We start from the raw sequence: 26567 nt of genomic DNA on the forward strand, positions 1-26567 counted from the left end.
CCTCTATATTTTTCATCCTCCACAGTTCCTCTAGTACTATGGAAGTTATTCCCTGATACTTTATCAGAAAAAAATGGCTCTGAGCACTATGAGACTTAACATCTGAGGTCATCAGTCCCCTAGAACTTAGAACTACTTAAACCTAACTAACCTAAGGGCCTTTAACAGATGTCCTACCATTCTATCCCCTAATTTTTTACAGTGTTTCCTACATATTCCTTTCCTTATCAGTCCACTTAATTTTCAACATTCTTCTGCAGCAACACATCTCAAACGCTTCGATTTTCTTCTGTTCCGGTTTTCACACAGTCGATGTTTCACTATCATACAGTGTCCTGCTCCAGAATTTTTTTCCTCAGATGAAGGCCTGTCTTTGAAGCTCGTAGACTTTCCTTGGCCATGAAAGCTCTTTTTGCCAGTGCTAGTCTACTTTTTATGTCCTCTTTGCTCCGTTCGTCAAGGATTATTTTGCTGCCTAGGTAGCAGAGTTCCATAACTTCATTTACTTAATGATAACCATTTCTGATGTTCAGTTTTTCGCTGTTCTCATTTCTGCTACCTCTCATTTACTTTCTTCTTTTTCGGATTTAGTCTCAATTCGTATTTTGTATTTATCAGACTTTGCACTCCATTCAGCAGATCCTTTAATTTTTCTTCGCTTTCACTGAGAATAGCAATGTCATCAGCGAATCTTATCCTATCACCTTGAATTTTAATTCGATTCTTGAACATATTTTTCTTTAATATTTGTCATTGCTTCATCGGGGAGAACAGTATAGTAAGACCAAAGAGCCCTGTGTGCATGCGCAACACGAGTAGTGAAGTCATAGCGGCAAACACGAGTCCTTTCACTTTCAGTGTGGTAAGTGGACCAATATAAAGAGGGGTTCAGGAAAATGTAGACATTCCTTGATAGTAAATATTAACGGAACAAAATGACATACCATTAAAGTTATTGCACAGGGGGGGGGGGGGGGGGGAAGGTTATGTTATGTTATTTGTTGAAAGTGATCCCCAAACACCGTCGATGCCGATGAACTGTCGATCGGACTACGGCTGTCAGTGTTAGCGGGTGACAGACTCAAAGGTCGCCTCGATGGTTTCTCGAAGCTCGCTCATTGTAGATGGCTTCTGTTGTTAAACTTCATTTTCCAAGGTCCCACCATAGGTAGAACAGGTGTAAAATCGGGAGACTGTGGTGGGTACTCAACAGCTCCTCTTCGACCTATCCATCGTTCCGGTAGATGTTCACCCAAGTAAGCTCTGACAGCTCTGTGGCAGTGAGGCGGAACGCCATCTTGTTGTAGACGAAATCTGCCTTTTCCAAACACCTCTCGGATAACAGGTAAAATCGATGTTTGCAGCATACGAAGATACACCTGACCAGTTAGGGCCAATCACACTGCGTGATGACACCACACCACACATTAACACCCGGTAGATTAATACACTCCTGGAAATGGAAAAAAGAACACATTGACACCGGTGTGTCAGACCCACCATACTTGCTCCGGACACTGCGAGAGGGCTGTACAAGCAATGATCACACGCACGGCACAGCGGATACACCAGGAACCAAGGTGTTGGCCGTCGAATGGCGTTAGCTGCGCAGCATTTGTGCACCGCCGCCGTCAGTGTCAGCCAATTTGCCGTGGCATACGGAGCTCCATCGCAGTCTTTAACACTGGTAGCATGCCGCGACAGCGTGGACGTGAACCGTATGTGCAGTTGACGGACTTTGAGCGAGGCCGTATAGTGGGCATGCGGGAGGCCGGGTGGACGTACCGCCGAATTGCTCAACACGTGGGGCGTGAGGTCTCCACAGTACATCGATGTTGTCGCCAGTGGTCGGCGGAAGGTGCACGTGCCCGTCGACCTGGGACCGGACCGCAGCGACGCACGGATGCACGCCAAGACCGTAGGATCCTACGCAGTGCCGTAGGGGACCGCACCGCCACTTCCCAGCAAATTAGGGACACTGTTGCTCCTGGGGTATCGGCGAGGACCATTCGCAACCGTCTCCATGAAGCTGGGCTACGGTCCCGCACACCGTTAGGCCGTCTTCCGCTCACGCCCCAACATCGTGCAGCCCGCCTCCAGTGGTGTCGCGACAGGCGTGAATGGAGGGACGAATGGAGACGTGTCGTCTTCAGCGATGAGAGTCGCTTCTGCCTTGGTGCCAATGATGGTCGTATGCGTGTTTGGCGCCGTGCAGGTGAGCGCCACAATCAGGACTGCATACGACCGAGGCACACAGGGCCAACACCCGGCATCATGGTGTGGGGAGCGATCTCCTACACTGGCCGTACACCACTGGTGATCGTCGAGGGGACACTGAATAGTGCACGGTACATCCAAACCGTCATCGAACTCATCGTTCTACCATTCCTAGACCGGCAAGGGAACTTGCTGTTCCAACAGGACAATGCACGTCCGCATGTATCCCGTGCCACCCAACGTGCTCTAGAAGGTGTAAGTCAACTACCCTGGCCAGCAAGATCTCCGGATCTGTCCCCCATTGAGCATGTTTGGGACTGGATGAAGCGTCGTCTCACGCGGTCTGCACGTCCAGCACGAACGCTGGTCCAACTGAGGCGCCAGGTGGAAATGGCATGGCAAGCCGTTCCACAGGACTACATCCAGCATCTCTACGATCGTCTCCATGGGAGAATAGCAGCCTGCATTGCTGCGAAAGGTGGATATACACTGTACTAGTGCCGACATTGTGCATGCTCTGTTGCCTGTGTCTATGTGCCTGTGGTTCTGTCAGTGTGATCATGTGATGTATCTGACCCCAGGAATGTGTCAATAAAGTTTCCCCTTCCTGGGACAATGAATTCACGGTGTTCTTATTTCAATTTCCAGGAGTGTATGTTTGTCCAAGTGAACTTGTCAGGCCAGATAACCATCGCTACAAACCGTTCATTCTCCCGAAGCATTAGCAGTACATCCTTCGACCCTAGTGAAATGGTAATGAAATAAAGACCCTAAGCTGTCGACAGGCGTTGATATACATCAATGGGGTCATTTGAAAACGTGTGCCCCTACCGGGACTCGAACCCGGGATCTCCCACTTACATGGCAGACGCTCTACCCGAGCCACCGAGGGCTCAGAGGATAGTAAGACTCCAGGGATTAATCCCTTGCAGGCACCCCGTGAGACCCACACTCCCAACTTAATGTCCACACACTACATTCGTAGTGCCCCTGCCCATTACACCCATTACTCACGGCAGACAATCTGACCGAGTCCCGTAAGAGTTCGGGCAATGCGTGTGCATCCAGCACAGAAGAAGAAAGTCAATGGCCGGTTAGCCTTAACTATATGAAGATAGCATCTGTTCTTTCGGACATGTCCAAAAGAACAGATACCATCTTCACATATTTCGATCCGGGTTCTCCTCGTTTATAGCGTGCAGCGATCTTGGAATGTACACTAACCACTTTGCAGCCTTCAGAATTCGTCGTATGCTTGATCGGCTTATCGCGCTTTCGCATGCACATTGCTTCACACATTTTGGAGGTGACCAAGTAAAATGTTGCAACACAGCAGCGCTGGAAGCTTCACTTGTTGATATTTTTGGTCGGCCAGACCTTTCCTTGGGCACATTCTGAACAATACCGTCGGCTTCAAATTTATCCAAAATGCAATAAATTGTTGTACGTGTTGGTGGCTGAAGTCTGTACACAATACTCCGTTACCGTTGTACCTTCATGTTTTCCTACTTCCAGTACCATATTAATATGGCCGTGCGTGCTCAAACGACAATCTCACTCCCTCCATTGCCGCACTATCGTCTGCTGGAAGACGTGTTCCAAAATCTGTTGAGAAAACATTGGATTACGCTACCGCACAATATTGCAGCGACATGTCATTTTGTTCCAATGATTTTAGCTACCAACGAATGTATGTCTTTCTGGAGCAGTCTGTTGTCGAAGCTGAAGCGTCGGGAGCAGTGGCATCCTAACAAGCTGTTGCGATTTCTCCTGACGCTGGTGGTAGCCAGATACCTACGATGTAGGAAGTAACGGTGCGTTTTTATCTGTCATTAAGTTTCAGGCCGATCTCTTTTGTAAGATGTTTCCTAAATCTACATGACCCCAAGTGAATTTAGTGACAATGCTCCGTTTATTTGTACCTGTGTAAGACGATGGCAGCGACGCTAGATTACATGTACATTGTGAGACCTGAGTTTCTCCTGGCGTATACAACTTTCAAATAACTTCCGGGAATTCAGATAGGTAACACTTTCAGTGACCGTCGATATTTCGGCGGGAGAACACCCCGCCATTTCCAAAGCAAACTGCAACTGACAGGCGACGTACATGCAAATTTAAAACCTCGGTTTTCGGACTGATGCAGGAAAGATAACACACACACTGAACATTAGTGCCACCAAAGATGACCAAAGTCGGAGCTATCGATAGTGAGATACGAATTCGCAGGTGAGGTAGCATTGACTCTGTCCCTCTGGTTTTTTGACAAGGGAGAGAGCCGCATTCCAAACAGAATTTAAACATGTACCTTGGTACACAGGGCACATGTCGCTTCCGACACTGAGACTTTGCCAGCTGAGCTGTCCCATCTTGAAGTTAAGTGTCATCAAAATGGTTACATTCATAGGCAGATTGAATGTGCGTTGTGCTATCGACCAACTGTGCATCGGGTGATTGATGATAATTCCAAGTCGACATCTAAGTCTATTGCCTTTTTGCCTTACATAGGAAACACTTCCAACAAGATCGGTCGTATTTTATGGAACTACGATGTGAAATGTTTTCCGACCTCCACCTAAAATTAGTGCTTTTGAGTTCTATTAAGGATGATCTTGGTCTGCGTAAGGCGGGTGTATATCGCTTTCCTTGTAGCTGCGGCATGGCATATAGTGGTCAAACTACCAGTACCGTGGAGGACTGATGTACTGACAAGGGAACCTCCCCATCCCACACCCCTCAGATTTAATTATAAGTTGGCACAGTGGGTAGGCCTTGAAAAACTGAACACAGACTAGTCGAGAAAACAGGAAGAAGTTGTGTGGAAGTATGAAAAAAATAAGCAAAATATACAAATTGAGTAGTCCATGCGAAAGATAGGCAACATCAAGGATAGTGTGAGCTCAGGAGCGCCGTGGTCCCGTGGTTAGCGTGAGCAGCAGCGGAACGAGAGGTCCTTGGGTCAAGTCTTCTCTCTAGTGAAAAGTTTACTTTCTTTATTTTCGCAGAGTTATGATCTGTCCGTTCGTTCATTGACGTCTCTGTTCACTGTAATAAGTTTAGCCCCCCAGGGGGTCCACAACTCTTTTGTGGATACGTGCGTGGCGAGCACGGGGCCCCGAGCCATTGCAGCCTTCTTTCTCTCCCGGGCTGCATTTCCTTTCCCTTCCCCTCCTTTCCCCTCCATGCTCCTCTCCCCTCGCCCTCTCCTCTCCCTCTATTGGTGTCCTTGCTTATGTTGGCCCCCGCTGTCCTCCTGGTTCTGTTGGTTTTACACTCCGGCTTTGTTGCGTAATCATCTCCTCCTTTTGTCATTCCTTGGTCCCCCTCTGGGGTTTGACCTCTATTCCAAAATTTCTCCTCCGTAGTGTGAGCCATTTGGGGAAGAGCACCTTACCTAGTGTCTCCGATGTGTGCCCTCCTAGTACATTCCACCTTTTCTTTTACGTCGTTGTCTGATGCTAGGGTGCATAGCCAGCACGGTAGCCAGCCCATGTGGTGGGGTCGCTATGTACCCTTTTGGTTGAGCCCCCTGAACACACAGGGATCACACTTCTGATACCTGAGCTGTGACCTCCTCATGCATGCCTTGGAGTGGTTGCTCGTCATCCTGGAGCATCGGAACTCCCGGCAATGGCCGCCGTGCCAGACGGCCCTTGCTGTGGCTGAGTGGCGCCCATGAGGAGAGCCCCTGATAGGAGTGGGTGGTATCAGGGTGGACGCTATGCAGATGAAACGCATACGGGTCCAAAACTCTGGCCGTTCTTCTGCGGCCGTCTCTCTGCGTGGTACTGATTCCTCAAGTGCTGCTTCTCTTGCCCCTTCGGCCTTCCCTTCCATGGCTACCCCCTGGGAAGAGGGTCAGGCCCGTTGTCTAGGGGCAAAACCTTTACCCCGTTATCTAGTTTGCACCAGGACTGATGGAGATACTTTCACCAGTGTCAAACCTTTATTCTTTGTGGAACACATTGAAGACAAGTTCGGCGAAGTGGACTCCCTGAGCAAGATGCGGTCGGGTTCGTTGCTGATAAAAACTGCTTCGGCTGCCCAATCTGTGGCCCTTCGTGCCTGTACCCATCTTGGCACAATTCCTGTGTCCATTACCCCTCACCAGTCTCTAAATATGGTACAAGGTGTGATTTTTCACAGGGACCTCATCCTTCAAACTGATGAGGAACTTCGGGATAATCTCGGACGGCGGGGTGTTCACTCTGTTCGGCGTGTTCAGAAGGGTCCTAAAGATAATTGTATTGATACTGGTGCCTTTATCCTGGCCTTTGAAGGGGATATCCTTCCTGAGAAAGTTAAGATTATAGTCTATCGCTGTGATGTGAAGCCGTACATCCCACCTCCTATGCGGTGTTTTAAGTGCTTGCGTTTTGGCCACATGTCTTCTCGCTGTTCCCAGGACCCTCTCTGTGGTGACTGGACGTCCACTCCATGAGGGGAGTCCCTGTGTTCCCCCTCCTGTATGTGTAAATTGTCATGGTAGTCATTCTCCACGTTCACCAGATTGCCCAGTCTATAAGAAAGAAAAAAAGATACAGGAGTATAAGTCCCTTGATCGTTTAAGCTACACAGAGGCCCGTAAGAAATATGCACGATTGCACCCTGTGTCCATGACATCTAGTTACGCCTTGGTTACATCTTCATTCCATCCCGGACCCCTCTCCTCCCCCCCACCCCTGCAGCTCCCACACCTTCTCCTCTGGGCGCTGCTCCCCCTCCCCAGCCGGAGAAGTGTCCCACTCCTTCGGCGTCTGCCGGTCAAGGACGCCTCTCCCGGGATGCCCCTTCCCGGCACCTTCCAGGTCAAAGGTCTGCTGCCTCGCGGCCACCACGAGAGCCGCGGTCTATCGGCCCCCAGGTCGCCCGGTCTCTTTCTGTTCCTGATCTTGCTGCAGCTGGCTCCTTTATGCCACACAGCCCTCCTCGATCTCAGCCTGAAAAGAAGAAGAAACATAAGTCCCGGGACAAAGAGCCTCTGGTGTCACCGGAGGTCCCTTCCCCGACTTCACAACCGGATTCTGACCTGTCGTTCATGGATGTCGCCCCCTCCTTGTCGATGACGGGTGGGGACCCGGCGGTATGACTGAATTTAGCGTGTTCAGCCCTAATTTAAACCATCGTTCTGTGGTTCTCCAATGGAATTGTAATGGCTACTATCGTCACCTTCCGGAATTGAAATCCCTTCTTTCATCCTACTCTGCAGCTTGTGTGGTTCTCCAGGAATCTCATTTTCCGTGTTTTCTGTCGAAATCGGGTCGGACCCTTGCGGGCTTCTGGTGGCGTTTGTACGTTGGTCCGTACAGACATTGCTAGCACGTGGATTCCTCTCCAAACTACATTGGAAGCGGTTGCTGTTAGGGTCCACTTAGACTCTGCAGTCACAGTTTGCAATCTTTATCTCCGTCCTGACAGGACTCTTACACCTGCTGCCTTAACCACCCTTCTTCAGCAACTTCCTCCTCCCTTCCTCCTTCTTGGGGATTTTAATGCTCATCATCCTTTGTGGGGCAGTGCCTTTCCATCTAGACGAGGTCTTCTTATAGACCAATTTATTGCAGACCACGACCTGTGCCTTCTTAATGATGGCTCCCCTACTCATTTCAGTGCTGGTCATGGTACCTTTTCTGCCATTGATCTTTCTCTTTCTTCTCCCTCTCTCCTCCCTTCATTACACTGGTCGCCACACGACGACCTTTGTGATAGTGGCCATTTCCCGTTGATTATCACGCTCTCTTCCCGCTCCCCGATGGACAGGTTACCTCGTTGGTCTTTCCACCGCGCCGATTGGCCTCTATACACTGCACAGGTCGAGTTTTCTCCCTCTTTGTCGGGTTGTATTAATGACGTCCTATGTGACGTGTCTGACGCGATTGTTCGCGCTGCTAACCTTGTTGTCCCGCGCTCATCTGGACCATTTCGTCGCCGACAAGTCCCGTGGTGGAGTACGGCCATTGCCATTGCCATCCGTGATCGCCGTCGAGCTTTGCAACACTTTAAGAGGCACCCATCCGTAGCCAGCCTTACTACCTTCAAGCGCCTTCTCGCTAAAGCCCGTTATTTAATCAAACAGAGCAAGCGGATATGTTGGGAACGATTCGTTTCTTCCCTTGGTTCCACTGTCCCTCTGTCACGGGTATGGGCTACACTTCGCTCTCTCCAGGGTTGCCATCGGCAGTCCACCCTCCCAGGCCTTCACCTCCCAGATAGCATTTGTACGGACCCATTAGTTCTCGCAGAACATCTTGCGACCCATTTTGCAGTGGCATCAGCGTCAGCCTCCTATCCAGCTGCTTTCCTTCATCAAAAACAGCAGGCTGAAGCTCTCACCTTATGCTTCACCACTTGTGAGTCAGAATCTTACAACGAACCTTTTACTGAATGGGAATTTCTTTCTGCTCTATCTTCTTCTCATGATACGGCCCCTGGCCCAGATTCCATTCATAACCAACTGCTTCAACATCTCAGTGCTCCACAACGGCAACATCTTCTTTGGGTGTTTAACCGTATCTGGCTCCAGGGTGACTTCCCTTCTCAGTGGAGGGATAGCATTGTGGTTCCTGTCCTCAAGCCTGTTAAGAACCCCCTATCTGTTGACAGCTATCGGCCAATTAGTTTGACCAATGTTGTTTGTAAGTTACTTGAATGGCTGGTAGCCCGTCGGCTCACTTGGGTCCTCGAATCTCGAGATCTATTGTCCCCTTACCAGTGTGGCTTTCGATAGGGACGATCTCCAATCGATCATTTACTTCGCTTGGAATCCGCAGTTCGGCAGGCTTTTTCCCAGCGCCGCCATTTGGTTGCAGTGTTTTTTGACCTTCGCAAGGCCTATGACACGGCCTGGCGCCATCACATCTTACTAACCCTTCATCAGTGGGGTCTTCGGGGCCCACTCCCGATTTTTATCCGCCAGTTCCTGATCCATCGGTCATTCAGAGTTCGAGTTGGTACTGCTTTTAGTTCTCCACGGACCCAGGAGACGGGCATCCCACAGTGTTCTGTCTTGAGTGTCCTTCTTTTCCTCATTGCTATCGATGGACTTGTGGCCTCTGTCGGTCCCTTGGTCACCCCTGCCCTGTATGTGGATGATTTCTGCATTTGGGTTAGTTCCTCCTCGATGCCATCTGCAGAACGGCAGCTCCAGGTGACTATACAGCGTGCCTCTGCATGGACCCTCTCACACGGGTTTCAATTCTCTCCTTTAAAATCGCGGGTGGTCCACTTCTGTCGCCGTACTACGGTCCACCCTGATCCAGAGCTCTATCTCGCTGCACAATGATTGCCTGTGGTTCCACAGTTTCGTTTCCTGGGTCTTCTTTTCGACAACAAGCTCACTTGGCTGCCCCATATCAGACTCCTGAAGGTAGGATGTTTCCGTAAACTCAATGTCCTTCGCTTCCTTGCCCACTCCTCTTGGGATGCGGACCGTTCCCTCCTCCTCCGTCTTTATCGTGCTCTAGTTCTGTCACGTTTGGACTACGGTTGTCAAGTTTATGGTTCAGCTGCTCCTTCCACACTGCACGTGCTGGATCCAGTCCACCATCGTGGTATCCGTTTGGCCACCGGTGCCTTCCCTACTAGCCCTGTTGGTAGTCTCCTGGTTGAAGCTGCGATCCCCTCCCCCCCTTTCTGTTCCGCGGTCCCAGCTTCTGGTGTCTTATGCCCTCACTATCCGTTCTCCTCCCACTCATCCTTCCTATTCTATCCTGTTCCCAGATCATGGACGTCGCCCATCCGACTCCCGCCCTCGTGCAGGTTTACCGGTTGGGCTGCGCCTTGCGTCTCTTTACCGTGATTTTCAGCTTCCTTCTTTGTCCTGTCTTCCTCGCTCCCTCCCCTCCACCCCTCCTTGGTTAGTTCCTCGGCCTCGAATTCGGATGGATCTCCGCCGCGGTCCGAAAAATTCCATCCCCCCGGTGGTGTTCCGTTCCTTTTTCCGCCAAATTTTATGGGAGTTTCGGGATGCTGTTGTTTTTTACACTGATGGCTCTAAATCTGCTGATCATGTTGGGTATGCCTTTACGTCCTTTGTTGGAACGGAAAATCATCTGCTGCCACATACATGTGGGGTGTTTACTGCGGAATTGATGTCAATTTCCCGGGCCTTACCTTTATTAAACAATCCCAACACAACCGCGTTTTGTTATGTACGGACTCGATAAGTGGCCTTCTTGCTATTCGGTGTTTTTCGCGCCATCCCTTGGTCTCTGCCATCCATGACCATCTCGCTTATCTTCACCGTGCTGCTTGTTCTATTGACTTCGTATGGGTCCCGGGCCATGTGGGTATCCCGGGTAATGAGCTCGCTGATCGTTTGGCTGGGGGAGCAGTTACTTACCCCCCGTTTTCTGTAACCCCTCCTGCAGCGGATTTACGGCTTCACATCAAATCCCACTTCGCACAGTCATGGGCCAATTCTTGGGAGGCTACTCCACTGTTTAATAAACTTCGTGCAATTAAGGTGACACCAGGCCCATGGCGTTCTTCCTTTCGCCTCTCCCGCAAGGACTCGACCATACTGTGTCGTCTCTGCATTGGCCATACCAGGCTGACCCATGGTTTTCTTTTGCGTGATGAGCCACCCCCGCTATGTGGTTGTGGAGCCTTCCAGTCAGTGGCCCACATTTTGGTTGAATGCCCCCTTCTTTTGGCTCTGCGTGCTAAGTACAGACTCCCCCACACTTTACCTTTGATGTTGGCTGATGATTCCCGGATGGTCTCTCTGGTTCTCGGTTTCCTCAGTTTTAAAGTTTTTAATCTCTCTCTGGTGTTGGGGCAGGGCGGTGAGTGTTTGGGTGTCTCCCACTGTAGGCAGTGTTCAGAGATTCCCGATTCACCTCCCTGACCGGAATCCTCTTTTCTTCCCCTTTTACTCTGTTTTTACCCCTTCTTTTTAAGGCTTGGTTAGTCTTTCTATTCCCATACGTACTTTCTGCATTATAGCAGTTGTACCTTTTAAGTCACAGGTGGTCTTGCCTATGCTGCTTCAGCATAGTGTTGGGTTCGTTCTCTTGCCGACTTCCCTCATTTGTTTTTACAAATGACAACGTGCTGCCCTTTTACGTTTTTCCGTTTTATTGTTCTGACTTTTCTGAGATGTCCCGTTAGCAGAATGGAGTCTATTTGAAACAAGGGACTGATGACCTTGCTGTTTGGTCCCTTTAACCTCAAACAACCAACCAACCAACCAACCAATAAGTTTAGTTTACGCTATTTTCAGTACGATGTTACTGCCTGCCGTTATAAACGGGTGAAAATCAGGCGCTTGTGTTGACTATTCGGGAACTGGTGATGTAAAATTACATTTTTGTGACAGTCTCACTTGTACTGTGACAATTTAGAGGCGAAAACTGTGGTGGTTTCATTAGGTCTGGTACTTTGCTGTGCAACTAAGGGAATCAGTTATTTGGGGTAACTGAGGGAGCACCATTATGTTGGTCTAAGTGATACGTTCTCCACGGTTTGTCTATGGCTTTGCGAATCGATATCGTGGAGGAGTACACGTGTGAGTAATTTGCTATTGTATTGATGGTTATGTCGCAAAGACTGTTCGCTGTTAAATCACGCGCTGATTTGTAGCCAATCTAAGCAGAAATTACCATTGCTACTTGCTTATGTGCTACTGTCCTTATGATTGGCGTTGTTTGTCTTTAGATTGTGGGCGTGCTCACGTTTAAAAGAAAAAAAATTACGGCTACTATTCATAAGGGTTGTCTAGGATGAAATTGCTTAAGCTTTTATCATATGCTGGTGTGTTTCCCTATCACATTGGCTTTCTATGCAGTAACTGAATGAAGGTGTATGGTGGCTCAAGATTGTAGGCTGACTAGTATTTGAACTGGTGTTGAGGTTAAGGGCGAGATCAGCATCTCGCAATCCCGCACGCTGCGCGTGGTTAAATGTTCCGCTATTGGGGAGCTGGCTCTCTGTTCTTGGATTTTGTAAGGATACGTGATGAGTGCATCGCTGTAGTTTTTCGCGTGCTAAATTGCGGGGTGTCGGTGCCGTCCTAGGGCTAGACTTGTATGTTATGTTGAAAGGGAATTAACTGTACCAAACTTAAGAGAGCTTTACCTCTGAGGGACTTGTATTGTACTGTTGCAGTGCAGTCCATCTGAAACGTGCTGCTTAAAACTTGGGACTGCAGCTCTCTGATGTTATATATTACTGTTTAATCTTAAATGTCTTGGCTGTAATATGGTTGTTGAGGATTATGTAATTAATTTTGATCGCTGGTTCCTTAAAGGAAGTATTTTGTTTTAAAATATGTGCTCGGTCAGAGCCTATTAAAATATGATTTTAACCCATCATTTAAATTTTCTAGTCTTGCTTTCTTAAAAGGCTTTCAGTTAAATGATTGCTATTTGCCTGTTCAAATGTTTGAGTGACTTAAACGAAAAGAATATTATTTTGTAATTTGTACTGATTGTTCCGTTTGGATAATAACTGACTTCTGTGTTCCATAAATGAGTGTCTAGTCAATGGTGATGCACTGTTCTATCACTAGCCTACCCCTTCCACTCCACAGCCTATTGAGCTGCTTTGTGTCAAAATTGTGTTCAGAACACGCCTCTGACCTGACACCCCACCGAGGTTTTAAATTTGCGTGTACGCCGCCTGTCCGTTGCAGTTTGTCTTGAAAATGGCGGGTTGTTCTCCCGCCGAAATATCGGCGGTCCCTGAAAGTGTTACCTGGCTGAATTCTCGGAAATTGTTTGAAAATACATGTACATTGCTATCTCACACGGCAGCTGAGCGTAATCAGAGGCTCGCGACGATTGATGCAGGCATTCGATGTACGACGCTACTATGTACTGGCGGTGCCGGCTGCGCAGGTTTCGTGGTGACGCGGGCCAATATCCGCATCTGGATCCACGACCGCGACATGGGCCGCCTGCAGCAGATGCTGTGGGAGGGCCACGGCGACAAGCTGCGGGTCGAGACCAGCAACAACCCGCGCGTGCGCCGGCTGCTCGTCGGCGTGCCCTACATCATGGTGAGTACCATCCCCGTTCATAAGCTGCCCGCGACAGTGGGCAACGGTGGGTGTTCAGTTAAGTAAAGAGCGCCGAGGCGGCCACGTGTGACGCACACTGCACAAAGAAAGTCTCGCACCGTCCTTATGAACTGCTTAGATTGTATCTTCCTTTGACCGGTAACACTCTTCTGACCAACATACAAAATGACCATTAAAATTGCTACACCAAAAAGAAATGCACATGACAAACGGGTATTCATTGGACAAATATATTATGCTAGAACAGACGTGTGATTACATTTTCATGCAATTTGGGTTCACAGATCCTGAGAAATCAGTACCTAGAACAACCACCTCTGGCCGTAATAATGGCCTTGATACGCCTGGGCTTTGAGTCAAACAGAGCTTGGATAGCGTGCACAGTTACAGCTGCCCATGCAGATTCAACACGATACCACAGTTCATCAAGATTGGTGACTGGCGTATTGTGACGAGCCAATTGCACGGCCACCATTGACCAGACGTTTTCAATTGGTGAGAGATCTGAAAATGTGCTGTCCAGGGCAGAAGTCGAACAATTTCTGTATCCAGAAAGGCCCGTACAGGACCTGCAACATGCGGTCGTGCATTATCCTGCTGAAATGTAAGGTTTCAAAGGGATCGAATGAAGGGTAGAGCCGGGGGTGGTAACACATTTGAAATGTAGCGTCCACTGTTCAAAGTGCCGTCAATGCGAACAAGAGGTGATCGAGACGTGTAACCAATGGCTCCCCATACCTTCACGCCGTGTGATACGTCAGTATGGCGATGACGAATACACGCTTCCAATGTGCGTTCACCGCGATGTCGCCAAACACGGATGCGACCATCATGATGCTGTAAACAGAACCCGGATTCATCCAAAAAATTACGTTTTGCCATTCGTGCACCCAGGTTCGTCGTCGAGTACACCATTGCAGGCGCTCCTGTCTGTGATCCAGCGTCAAGGGTAACCGCAGCGATGGTCTCCGAGCTGATAGTCCATGCTGCTGCAAACGTCGCCGAACTGTTCGTGCATATGGTTGTTGTCTTGCAAACGTCCCCATCTGTTGACTCAGGGATCGAGACGTGGCTGCACGATCCGTTACAGCCATGCGGATAAGATGCCTGTCATCTCGACTGCTAATAATACGAGGCCGTTGGATCCAGCACGGCGTTCCGTAGTACCCTCCTGAACCCACCGATTCCATATTCTGCTAACAGTTATTGGATCTCGACCAACGCGAGCAGCAATGTCGCGATACGATAAACCGCAATCGCGATAGTCTACAATCCGACCTTTACCAAAGTCGGAAACGTCATGGTACGCATTTCTCCTCCTTACACGAGGCATCACAACAACGTTTCACCAGGCAACGCCGGTCAACTGCTGTTTGTGTATGAGAAATCGGTTGGAAACTTTCCTCATGTCAGCACGTTTATAGGTGTCGCCACCGGCGCCAACCTTGTGTGAATGCTCCGAAAAGCTAATCATTTGCACATCACAGCATCATCTTCCTGTCGGTTAAATTTCGCGTCTGTAGCATGTCATCTTCGTGGTGTATCAATTTTAATGGCCAGTAGTGTAAATGTAAAACTGTATTCTCACTACTTTTCAGTACAGTGTGACGTCTCTGCAATCATAAGCGCGACAATGCGGCTTGTGTACACTGTTCAGCCAAATAGTCTCGAAGGGTTATTTCATAGTAGTTCAAAAGAAGTCTCGTGTTCTACAGGTCAAAGCATCGGGCGTCAGATACCTTAAACGAGTAGGTAGTTTAGATGATTATAAGACACATAGACATGTTGAAGCTGCACTAATCACCGAGAACATTGTAACCACCTAGCTACTAACGATATAAACCTGTCCAGGAGATAGCAGCTCATCCAGTGCATGTAGTATCACTGAGAGTGCTGTCCGTGTGCAGAATGGGGAAGGCGTGCGATACAGGTGTATCTGAGTTTCACAGAGGGTAAATTGTGATGGCCCGGAGGCTCGGCACGAGCATTTTGGAAACTGCAGGACTTTTCGGCATTCGAGGATTGCAGCAGTGAGTGTCTTCAACAACACGTCCAGATATCATGGGGTTGGGTGGCCACCCCTCATTATAGGTTAGACGTCGTAGGCTCGGCAGACTGGTAAAACAGGACAGTCGGCGAACTGTGGTGGAACTCACACCTGACTTTAATACTGGACGGAGTACAAGTGTGTCTGAAAACACAGTGCACGGAAAACTCCTAACGATTTGCCTCCGCAGACGACGATCACGCATGTGCCAATGTTAACACCACGACATCGGCAACTAAGACTGAAATGTGGACTTGACCACCAGCACTGGATGTTGGGACAGTGACAGAGCGTTGCATGGTCTGATGAATCCTGATACCTTCTTCATAATGCCGGTGGGACGGTGTGAATCAGTCGTTGTCCAGGGAACATGTCCTTGACACCTGGATTTCGGGATGGAGACAAGCCGGCGGCGGCTCCATTACGCTATGAGGAAAATTCACGTGGGCATCGGTGGGTCCAGTGGAGCTCATGCACCATGACGGCCAAGGAGTATCGTACACTCGTTACAGATCATGTACGTCCCTTCGTAAGGATCAACAAGAAAAGTGAGAAAGTTCTCTGCGAAATCGATGAGAAAAGAAAACATATGGAATATCGTACGAAGAAAGGGCAGGATGGTAGGATATGGGTCAAGACAACAGGAAATAATGTAGACGGTAAAAATTTTATGGTAAAATAGAGACTGGGATAGAGCAATGAAATAATTGACGACACTGGCGGGCTGCGTAAAAACAATTATACAATTGATGGCCAAGAAAGAAATGTACTAAAGCCAAGAGGTGAATAACTAGACAAAAAGACAAGGAAGAGAAGAAATCTTTGCATAACACAAGAGATACTGAATGTTGTTGACAAAAGATTACAATATATTAAAACATAACCAATGAAACAGGTAAAAGGAATACAGACGTCTAACAATAAGTGACTGCAAATGAAAAATAGCTAAGTGAGAAAGAAAAGTTAAAGATATCTTAGGAAAGAAGTAAGGCAACTTGTGAAAGTCAACGTCATGAATGGCAAGCTAGTACTGAGCCAAGAAGGAAAGGCTGAAAGGTAGGAAAAATACAGAATAAAGAAAAGTGCTGCACCTGCAGTTCGGCGTGCAACTCTTCCTCTAGATTCCAGAAAAGATTATCTAGAAAAATCAGATCGGGTGCATTTTGTGAACATAAGTATGAAAACAAGGAGATGGCAGCTCTCACACATCGTGCAGCGCATCGGAATGTAGAGAGGAAAAACGTGCATCAGGGAACACACCCGTGCATGCCATCATAGATCACTGAGTAGATTGATGGGACATCAAACTCCCACACCGCATGGACTTAGGATTAGAATAAGTCAAGTTTTCATTCTTTTAGATGTCCGTTCCCTAGTTCTTGTTGTTTATAAGCAGGACATCAATTTGTCAGATCACAATAGCCTATCACATGACAGCGGGATCCATTAAACTACATGTATGTGCCTACTAACAGTGCAGTGCACAACCATAACTGGGCCTGTCAGGTTCACATAGATCGGCTTCTCGGTGCAGTACATAAACGATGAATACCTCGATTAGCATTTGGCACTGGATGCATCCGATAAACATGCTGTTGCCATTGCTGCTCGTGCATAAGCTGCACTGTACCATCAAAGACAACATCCCGATTAGAATGTTTTTAGGGAAACAGTAAACTTTGTCCACAACTAATGGACTAGACTAATTTCACAGACAGAGGACGCGATTCTTGAAACTGTTCACCAATCGCCACGGCGAAGTAACCGTGACGTTGCAAGGCAGATCCAGATGTATCAAAGACTGGTTGTTGAAGAGTTGCACGATGAAGAACATATCATTACACGTTAACTCAGCGCTAGCGGACAGAGGACCGCATTTTGTGAATGGCTTTTGGACTAAGAGGAAGATAGTGGACATTTTATAAATAACGTGAAATGGGCTGACGAATCTAGAGTCACACGTGAGAGTACTTTCAATCTCCACAACCCACAAGTTAACAATGAACGTGGCTTTCAGGTACGTTTTGGCATAAAACTGTGGGCTGGAATTGTGGGAGGAGTGCTTTTGGGCCCTCACTTATTTCCGGAAAAATTGAATGCGCGCCTGTATCGTTACTTTGCCTGACGTTAGAGAACGTTCCACTTGGTGTTCGGCAACAATTATGGTTTCAGTATGACTGTGCACTGCCACACGTTGGAATGAATATGCGTAACTATTTAAATGAATAGTTTCCAGGAAAATGGATTGGTCATGGAGGTCCATTGTTTGGCCTCCAAGTTCCCTGGACGTTAATCCATTAGATTTTCAGAATGAGGTTTTCACTGTGCAGTGGAGTGTGCGCTGATAAGAAACTTCCTGGCAGATTACAACTGTGTGCCGAACCGAGACTCCAACTCGGGACCTATGCCTTTCGCGGGCAAGGGCTCTACCAACTGAGCTACCCAAGCACGACTATCGACCCTTCTCCACAGCTTCAATTCTGTCAGTAAAAAATTTGCACACAGTTTTAATCTGCCAGAAAGTTCATACCAGCGCACACTCCGCTGCAGAGTGAAAATCACTTCCTGGAAACATCCCCCAACCGTGGCTAAGTCATGTCTCCACAATAACCTTTCTTTCAGAAGTCTTAGTTCTGCAAGGTTCGCATAAGAACTTCTGTGAAGTTTGGAAGGTGGGAGACGAGGTAATGGCAGAATTAAAGCTGTGAGGAGAGGTCGTGAGTCGTGCTTGGGTACCACAGTTGGTAGATTACTTGCCGGCAAAAGACAAAGGTCCCGAGTTCGAGTCTCGGCCCGGCACACAGTTTTAATCTGACATGAAATTTCACTAGATTTTTATTTGTGGGGATACTTAAAGGAACAAGTTTTTACTGGACCCATAGGTACACTACTGGGCATTAAAATTGTGACACCAAGAAGAAATGCAGATGATAAATGGGTATTCATTGGACAAATACATGATACTAGAACTGACATGTGATTACATTTTCACGCAATTTGGGTGCATAGATCCTGAAAATCAGTACGCAGAACAACCACATCTGGCCGTAATAATGGCCTTGATACGCCTGGGCATTGAGTCAAACAGAGCTTGGATGGCGCGTACCGATACAGCTGCCCATGCAGCTTCAACACGTTACCACAGTTCATCAAGAGTAGTGACTGGCGTACTGTGACGAGCCAATTGCTCGGCCATCATTGACCAGACGTTTTCAATTGGTGACAGATCTGGAGAATGTGCTGGCCAGGGCAGCAGTCGAACATTTTCTGTATCCAGAAAGCCCCGTACAGGACCTGCAACATGCGGTCGTGTATTATCCTGCTGAAATGTATGTTTTCGCAGGGATCGAATGAAGGGTAGAGCCACGGGTCGTAACACATCTGAAACGTAACGTCCACTGTTCAAGGTACCGTCAATCTGAACAAGAGGTGACCGAGACGTGTAACCAATGACACCACACACCATCACGCCGGGTGATACGCCAGTATGGCGATGACGAATACACGCTTCCAATGTGCGTTCACCGCGATGTCGCCAAACACGGATGCGACCATCATGATGCTGTAAACAGAACCCGGATTCATCCAAACAATTACGTTTTGCCATTTGTGCACCCAGGTTCGTCGTTGGGTACACCATCGCAGGTGCTCCTGTCTGTTACGCAGTGTCAAGGGTAACCGCAGCCGTGGTCTCCGAGCTGATAGTCCATGCTGCTGCAAACGTCGTCGATCTGCTCGTACAGATGGTTGTTGTCTTGCAAACGTCCCCATCTGTTGACTGAGGGATCGAGACGTGGCTGCACGATCCGTTACAGCCATGCGGATAAGATGTCTGTCATCTCGACTGCTAGTGATGCGAGGTCGTTGGGATCCAGCACGGTGTTCCGTATCACCCTCCTGAAGCCACCGATTCCGCATTCTGCTAACAGTCATTCGATCTCGACCAACGCGAGCAGCAATGTCGCGATACGATAAACCGCAATCGCGATAGTCTACAATCCGACATTTATCAAAGTTGGAAACGTCATGGTACGCATTTCTCCTCCTTACACGAGGCATCACAACAACGTTTCACCAGGCAACGCCTGTCAACTACTGTTTGTGTATGAGAAATCGTTTGGAAACTTTCCTCATGTCAGCACGTTGTAGGTGTCGCCACCGGCGCCAACCTTGTGTGAATGCTCTGAAAAGCTAATCATTTGCATATGACAGCATCTTCTTCCTGTCGGTTAAATTTCGCGTCTGTAGCATGTCATCTCCGTGGTGTATCAATTTTAATGGGCAGTAGTGTATAAAGGAACTAAAGCATGCCGCTTACATCATAGTAGATGCCGGTGTTCCTCACAGGGTCCAGCACAGTATGATGCAGCGAGCGGCGAAATGCTTGCAAAGGCAGGTCGGTCGCTTTGAACAGTTTCTCTAAAGTGAACATTGCTCGTACGTGTACGCACCGGCTCTGTGAAAATAAGCCTCAATGTCAAATGCACAGAATGGAATTACTCTTAGCAGCATGATGTATGAGTCTAGTGCAGCCTTCCTGTTGTGCTTTGGTACCTCAATGAATACAGATGATATTACTGTAACCACTATTATTTTCTATTGGCTTTATTTGTGTCTTGGACGAAACAGAGCAGTTGTTTACATCTGTAAGGAATTAATGTTGTGTCTTAATATTTAAATAAAGGTAGCGGTAACAAAAAGAAATACACAAGATACCGCATTGTGAAGGTGTAAATCGGATACAATTTGATGTTTCAACTGAAAAGAAAATGATCGGCGTGAACGCGACTCGAACATTGGCGAGTCTGGCACAGCGCAGAGTTCATGCTATTTGTTCTAGGTCACGCTGGACGCAGTTACAGCGTTGCAGAGCCTCGTTTTTGAAATCGCATGTCTGTTAAACCTACTGGTGCGAATGGGTTTTGCAAGGTACACTTTTGTCTTGACTGGGATGAGTAATCACACGCTGACCGCCAAGTGAGGCAGTTTTTCCTCAGCATGTACATAGGAGAGCTATATAAGGGCACCGAACCCACTACAAAATGAATCATGCATCTGCGGACCCAGTCGAAAAGTCAAGATTTACACTGATGGGCCAAAATATTATCACCACAGCCCACCGCGAAGCTGAATGCCAGCTGGTGGGAAGGTGGGCATACGACGGGGTAAGGAAACTGTATAAGCCTTATGGCTTATGAGTCCAACCTTATTTGACAAAGGGCCACAGATGGTACGTGGGCCGAGCAGTCGCTAAAAACCTTGTTCACATTCTGCCAGACTGGAAGGTATGCTGTTTGTTGTGCATCAGTTATTGACAGCACATACAGTGTTAGCCTAAATGATTCATCACAGTACATACAGTGTTAGCCTAAATGATTCATGAGCTTTCAATGAACTGTTTATTTACAAGTATGAGACATACAAAGATGGGTGACACATGAAAATATAAATACACTCACAGCGTTTCTGGTACATTCTACAAATGTTCAATGTGTGTGCATTTGGCCACCCAGCACACATTCTGGCGGTAATGCAGTTCCGTCCATACATTCACTAGCATGTTCCATCAACGTCCGTCGGAGCAGCAGTGCTGCTTTCCTGCTGTTCTTGCAGCGTTATTGCATTGGGGGTATATTAGCTTTCTCCGTAACATAGCCTCACACGATAAGATTTCATGGCGTGATATCTATCGACCTGGGAAGTCATGCAACAGTGGGATGTCACCCAGACCAGGGCGCCCTCTCCACTGATGTGGCCGTTGCCGGTTGAGAAATGGGCAAACAAGTGTGGTCTATTGTGAGGTGCACTGCTGCAATCTATCCAGGTAGACAGAAATTATCACCGTCTGATCGATGAAGAAAAAGAGACTATACACATTTGTCCTGGATATGGCGCAGTTCAGTACCACGCTCATTATGACGATTTATATTTCCTGACAGGTGGAAAGTCGCCTCGTTGTTGAATATCGATCACCCTATAAAGTCATAATCTTCCATAGCTTGGTGCATTGAGGCACGAAACTCCAGTCGGCGTGGGTAATCATCTGGAGCTGAATTGTAACAGTTTCAAACAGTAGTGATTGAAATGCAAACGCTACCGCAGAACACTCCACACTATCTTCTGCAGAATGGCCAGTCCACGATTTGTACGAATGGTAGATTTTTGTGGGCTACGTACAAAGCTCTCATTCTACCAGTGTAGTAATCGTAACTAAATCAAGTATATTAATTTTATCTGCGTGAAGAACAAAATGAAATAAAAAAAGAAAATGTTGCTACCAGCCAGAATCGAACCTAGGTCCAGAAATTACCAGTCTCATCTTCACACCGCTCACCCACTGTGTCAGTGCAACAGCGATGCTCTAATAAATGTTCTCATACTGTATGGTTGCACAATAAACCGCACACAATTTTAAACAAAAATAATGACCTGGTGCTGTGAGCAACGTACACTATATGATCAAAAGTATCCGGACACCCCCGAAAACATTTTCATATTAGGTGCATTGTACTGCCATCTGCTGCCAGGTACTCCTTATCAGCGACCTCAGTAGTCATTAGACGTTGTGAGAGAGCAGAATGGGATTATTGAGGTTATTGGACTGATAATCGAATGGAATTGCGTTTATTTCAGTACCTTTCACACACACAAAAAATCACAAATCTCAGGACCAGTTTGACTGGGGGTGGACACGACTCAGTTCTTAAAGGGAATGAGGGGGGATTGAATCATCTCACCATTCTTCAGTCATTTGTCCTGTGGTGATGACGGTCGGGACAGCCCGTCTCCTCGGGGCCGTGCGGTGACGAGTCGGCTGCTCCCCTCTGTGGCCAGTGGCCGTATAGTTTGCGCCCGGAACCATATGCGCTTTGACAGGCCGCCGTCTGTTGCCATAGTTGAGGCAGCTTTATAGCTGTGTCGGAAGGCGGGTGGTAGCGATGGATGAATGACCCCATGTCCTCTTGCTTCTGCGCTGTCCTACCAATCCTCTCTTCTCCTCACTCTCCCAAGCTCAATCTCCTGAATTTTCCCTTCTCTTGGTGTTGCCATTGGTGGACTAAATTTGCAATGCCACCTAATCACTGATCGTCGTTTCATACCATACCCAGTGCATGGTGGGATCTTTCTATATTGCGTGGGATTGTGTGTGAGACTCGAGAATTTTCATCTTCCTCACGTTTTCATTGTCAAGGCTTTCCCAACGTCGGTGGCACATTGTTCTGATATTCTTATGCATTTATAAGTTGCTGTCGAAGCAGCCACACAACACCTCCTTATAATGGCTGTCTCTGCTTGTGACCTGGACAATCTCATGTTTGTGCTTCTTCTAAGAATCTATGGGTGTTCGTGATTTATAAGTAACCTCCTTAACATCCAGCAAACATGTTTTTAAGCAGGCTGACTTCTACCGCAGTTCTCGTGTTTCACGAGTCCTTCCTATGCGAATTCTTGGCACTTTGCGTGTAGGCTCCATCCCAGTGTCTGCAGGTGGTCCCTCAGCTAGGTGCTCGTGCAGCATTGTCTGCCAGGCACTTCGTAAGTTGTCCATTCGTAAGCGAGGCGAGGGCATTCGCCAGCCTACTCCTTGGGCATTTGCAAAATGCGTCTGTGGCACTCGCTCTATGACGTCTTATTTTCCCCTCGTCGTAGGCCGCTGGCGCTATGGGTTGACGAAAGTGGGTCCCGGCCGGGTCGGAGATTTTCTCCGCCCGGGGACTGGGTGTTGTGTTGTCATCATCATTTCATCCTCATCATCGGCCGCAAGTCGCCCAATGTGGCGCCGACTGAAATAAGACTTGCACTTGGCAGCCGAACCAGAGTGGGACATCCCGGCCAACAATGCCATACGATCATTTCATTTTTCATTTTAGTGGGTCCGAGTGGAGGTACCACGGTGTTGTGTGTTTGGTGACTCCATATTTTTGTCCAATCCCTGCATGAATCACATGTATTTGATAACTCTTAATCGCTAATATAAAATTGGGAATATTCACTATACAAAGTTGACTTTCTTAAAGTGAGATGAGCCGGCCATTGTGGCCGAGTGGTTCTAGGCGCTTCAGTCTGGAACCGCGCGACCGCTACGGTCGCAGGTTCGAATCCTGCCTCGGGCATGGATGTGTGTGATGTCCTTAGGTTAGTTAGGTTTAAGTAGTTCTAAGTTCTAGGGGACTGATGACCTCAGATGTTAAGTCGCATTGTCCTCGGAGCCATTTGAACCATTTGAACCAAAGTGAGATGTGAAAAAATAACGTAACTACCAGTGCTATAGAAGCATGGTAGATATCAACTGCCTGCAGACACAGCCCTCAAGTGGCAAGATGGTTGCTTGACGATCACAAATTTACACTAAACAGCTACAATAAAACATTTAGTGTATGTAACTTAGGTAGTCGGGTTGAGGGGAACACACAGCATGGAAGGTCAAGGCCTCTACTAAGTCACTCCTTAACACAACAAGTAGCGCATGAATTAATAACAATTTATTCAAACAAGCTTCTGTAAAACAAATTAGACGCAAACAAAACGTGGCCGTTCTTAAGACAATATGAAAACGTAGAATGACAACAACTTACTGGAGATTTCAATACTTAAAAAAACAAATTACAATTTGAAGGTGATTTTACAAGGTGGCACATATGTTCCCCCCCCCCTTTTTTTTAAGTCAATAATCAATAATATGAAAATGATTTACAAAGCACACTAGTTCATTACGAACCCAAATAACACAAGGAGCATAACAAGTTAATTAATGCAATTGATTCCCAAGCAATTAGAAGCCCCTTTTTTTACATATATATATATATATATATATATATATATATATATATATATATATATATATATATATATAAAATAAGTTCAGTAACTACCAAACTGGCAGTGACGCCAGGCTGCCCTGGGGAAAAGGTGACTTAACTTAAAAGGCCGGAAGCAGCAGACCAGCCGTCCAAAACAATGCCTAAACGCCGGGGCCCAACCAGGAGTCACTTCCCATTAGTCGAAACGTCACAGCTTCTGTGCACCGAAGCAGAACGTGGCGCCGCTCCAACATACCCCAACTCCCAGAAAAACTGGAACATAAACAAACCGCACAAAACACGGCAAACACCAAGCAAACGTCAATTAATATAAGTTAAGAACCAATAAATAATAATATAATTTAAAAAAAGCCAATAAGTGCATTCAATAAAACGACTAAAATTTGCAGCAATATCAATGATGTAAAATACTCAAACTAAGACTTGTACACAAATGCAATGTAAAAAAATAATATCAGACTTTTACACTCTCATAGTTAGGTAACGAATATTTGCACATATCATTAGGGCCGACAATGGGGACAAAGATGAAATGGAAATAATTTCTAGATAATATTACGTTATTCAAATGCACAACTTCAGCACAAACTAGGTTTTGTGCACTTTAATTTCCTTGCATAGGTCTGCAAGCTACGTATGCAGAAAATTACAACTGGACTATGGCCTTATATCTTCAATAGCTTACAATTACTACATCTTTTGAGGACGCTGATTTCTTTAAAGGGATGAGTGACTGCTGCTCTCCTTGCAATCGCCGGCCGCTGTAACCGAGCGGTTCTAGGCGCTTCAGTCTGGAACCGCGCGTCCGCTACGGTCGCAGGTTTGAATCCTGCCTCGGGCATGGATGTGCGTGATGTCCTTAGATTAGTTAGGTTTAAGTAGTTCTAAGTTCTAGGGGACTGATGACCTCAGATGATAAGTCCCATAGTACTCAGAGCCATTTAAACCATTTTTTCTCCTTGCGGTCACACACTTTGCCGGGTACTTTTACTTCAACAACACATAAATTAGGGCAACCAACCAACCAAGAAGTGACAGTCACTACAACGCAAATGGTTCCACGAAACGAACGCACCAAAACACACCTCCGATGGAGAGCGTTGTTCGAGATGGTCTCGAGGAAATGGTCTGTCCGAGAAAACAGGCACCAAAGCAATGCGACGAACAGCCCCTGGAGTTGACATCAGGCAGGTGCACCACAAACATGCGACCGTCCTGCAAGGTAGACCGGCCGTGCCGCTGCTGGCCGAGCCCGCGTGTTTTGCTCCTTCGTCCCCTCAAGCACGTCCTAGCGCCTCGTAGCGAGCCTCACGACCAACTCCCCGACCGCAAATACCCGCCGCCAGATCACGACAGGGGCAAAGATCGTAGTACAGCCGGGCAATCGATAGTCGTGCCAAAGCGCTGGTGTGGCAGAAAAGGCGCAACACGACTCAGTGTACACTTGTAACAAGCTCCAACCAGTCTGGCACATGCTTCTAGTTTACGTCTAGTTTATCTGTACTAGCAGTTATGTATTGTATTACTAGTTACTAGCTTTCAGTTTGAGAAAGCTTCCTCGCAAAATCAATTGTATATCGTGAATGCGCTACACTCAATGACCTTTTAAGAGGTTATTACGTCGAGAAAGTCTCACACAGCACAATATTTGCGATTTGGGAATTTCTTTTCTGTTAATGCCACAGTCTGCCTTTATCCAGTTGAAACTGACCTCGACCACAAGATAATTTCTTATCTGCTGTATCATTTATTTAGGAGAGTAAGCGCTGACCTGGCATCTGATAGTATCATGATTGGGTCTTTGACTTGTTATGAATATTTCGGGGACAGTGTAAGAATGCCGTCAATTCTGTTCTTAGTATAGCGACGTTTAGAAGCATAAATTTTCCACTATTTTAAAAGTAGTCTCCTGATAATTTTCTACGCATCCTTCTTCACTTAGTGAGGTGTCGGTATGTTTGTAAAGATCGTTTGCTAGGATTCTACGTGTGTCTCCGTTTGTATAAATGAGGGCTAATGAGATTTCCGGCTGAAAGATGGTGCACTCGTAGATAAAAAAAAATGGTTCAAATGGCTCTGAGCACTATGGGACTTAACAGCTGAGGTCATCAGTCCCCTAGAACTTAGAACTACTTAAACCTAACTTACCTAAGGACATCACACACATCCATACCCGAGGCAGGATTCGAACCTGCAACCGTAGCGGTCACGCGGTTCCAGACTGACGCGCCTAGAACCGCACGCCCACACCGGCCGGCCACTCGTAGATAGTCTCTGAGCAGATCTGCTACTTTTCATACACGGACTTTTGTAGTTGCAAACTTTCCCATCATTGCGGCAAGGCGGCCATTGAGCTAATATTTCCAGATCTACGCCGGTTGGTTGTCGAAGATACGGTGAGAGCTTATCTGCTGTAAAATGCGTTCGTTTCGGTAAGAATTTCGGTCTAAAATAATGGCGT

At 47.3% G+C, this 26567-nt stretch overlaps 1 protein-coding gene across 1 annotated transcript in view; it reads left to right on the top strand.

The window, feature by feature from the left end:
- LOC124606083 overlaps positions 1-26567 on the top strand; it is a 375104-nt gene that overhangs the window by 29241 nt on the left and 319296 nt on the right. Inside the window, exon 2 of the mRNA XM_047138048.1 lies at positions 13056-13216. Within this exon, the coding sequence (XP_046994004.1) occupies positions 13056-13216 (161 nt within the window). The remainder of the gene's footprint in view (positions 1-13055; positions 13217-26567) is intronic.

This window comes from Schistocerca americana, chromosome 3 (genome assembly GCF_021461395.2).
Source record: "Schistocerca americana isolate TAMUIC-IGC-003095 chromosome 3, iqSchAmer2.1, whole genome shotgun sequence".
In the NCBI taxonomy this organism is placed as follows: domain Eukaryota; kingdom Metazoa; phylum Arthropoda; class Insecta; order Orthoptera; family Acrididae; genus Schistocerca; species Schistocerca americana.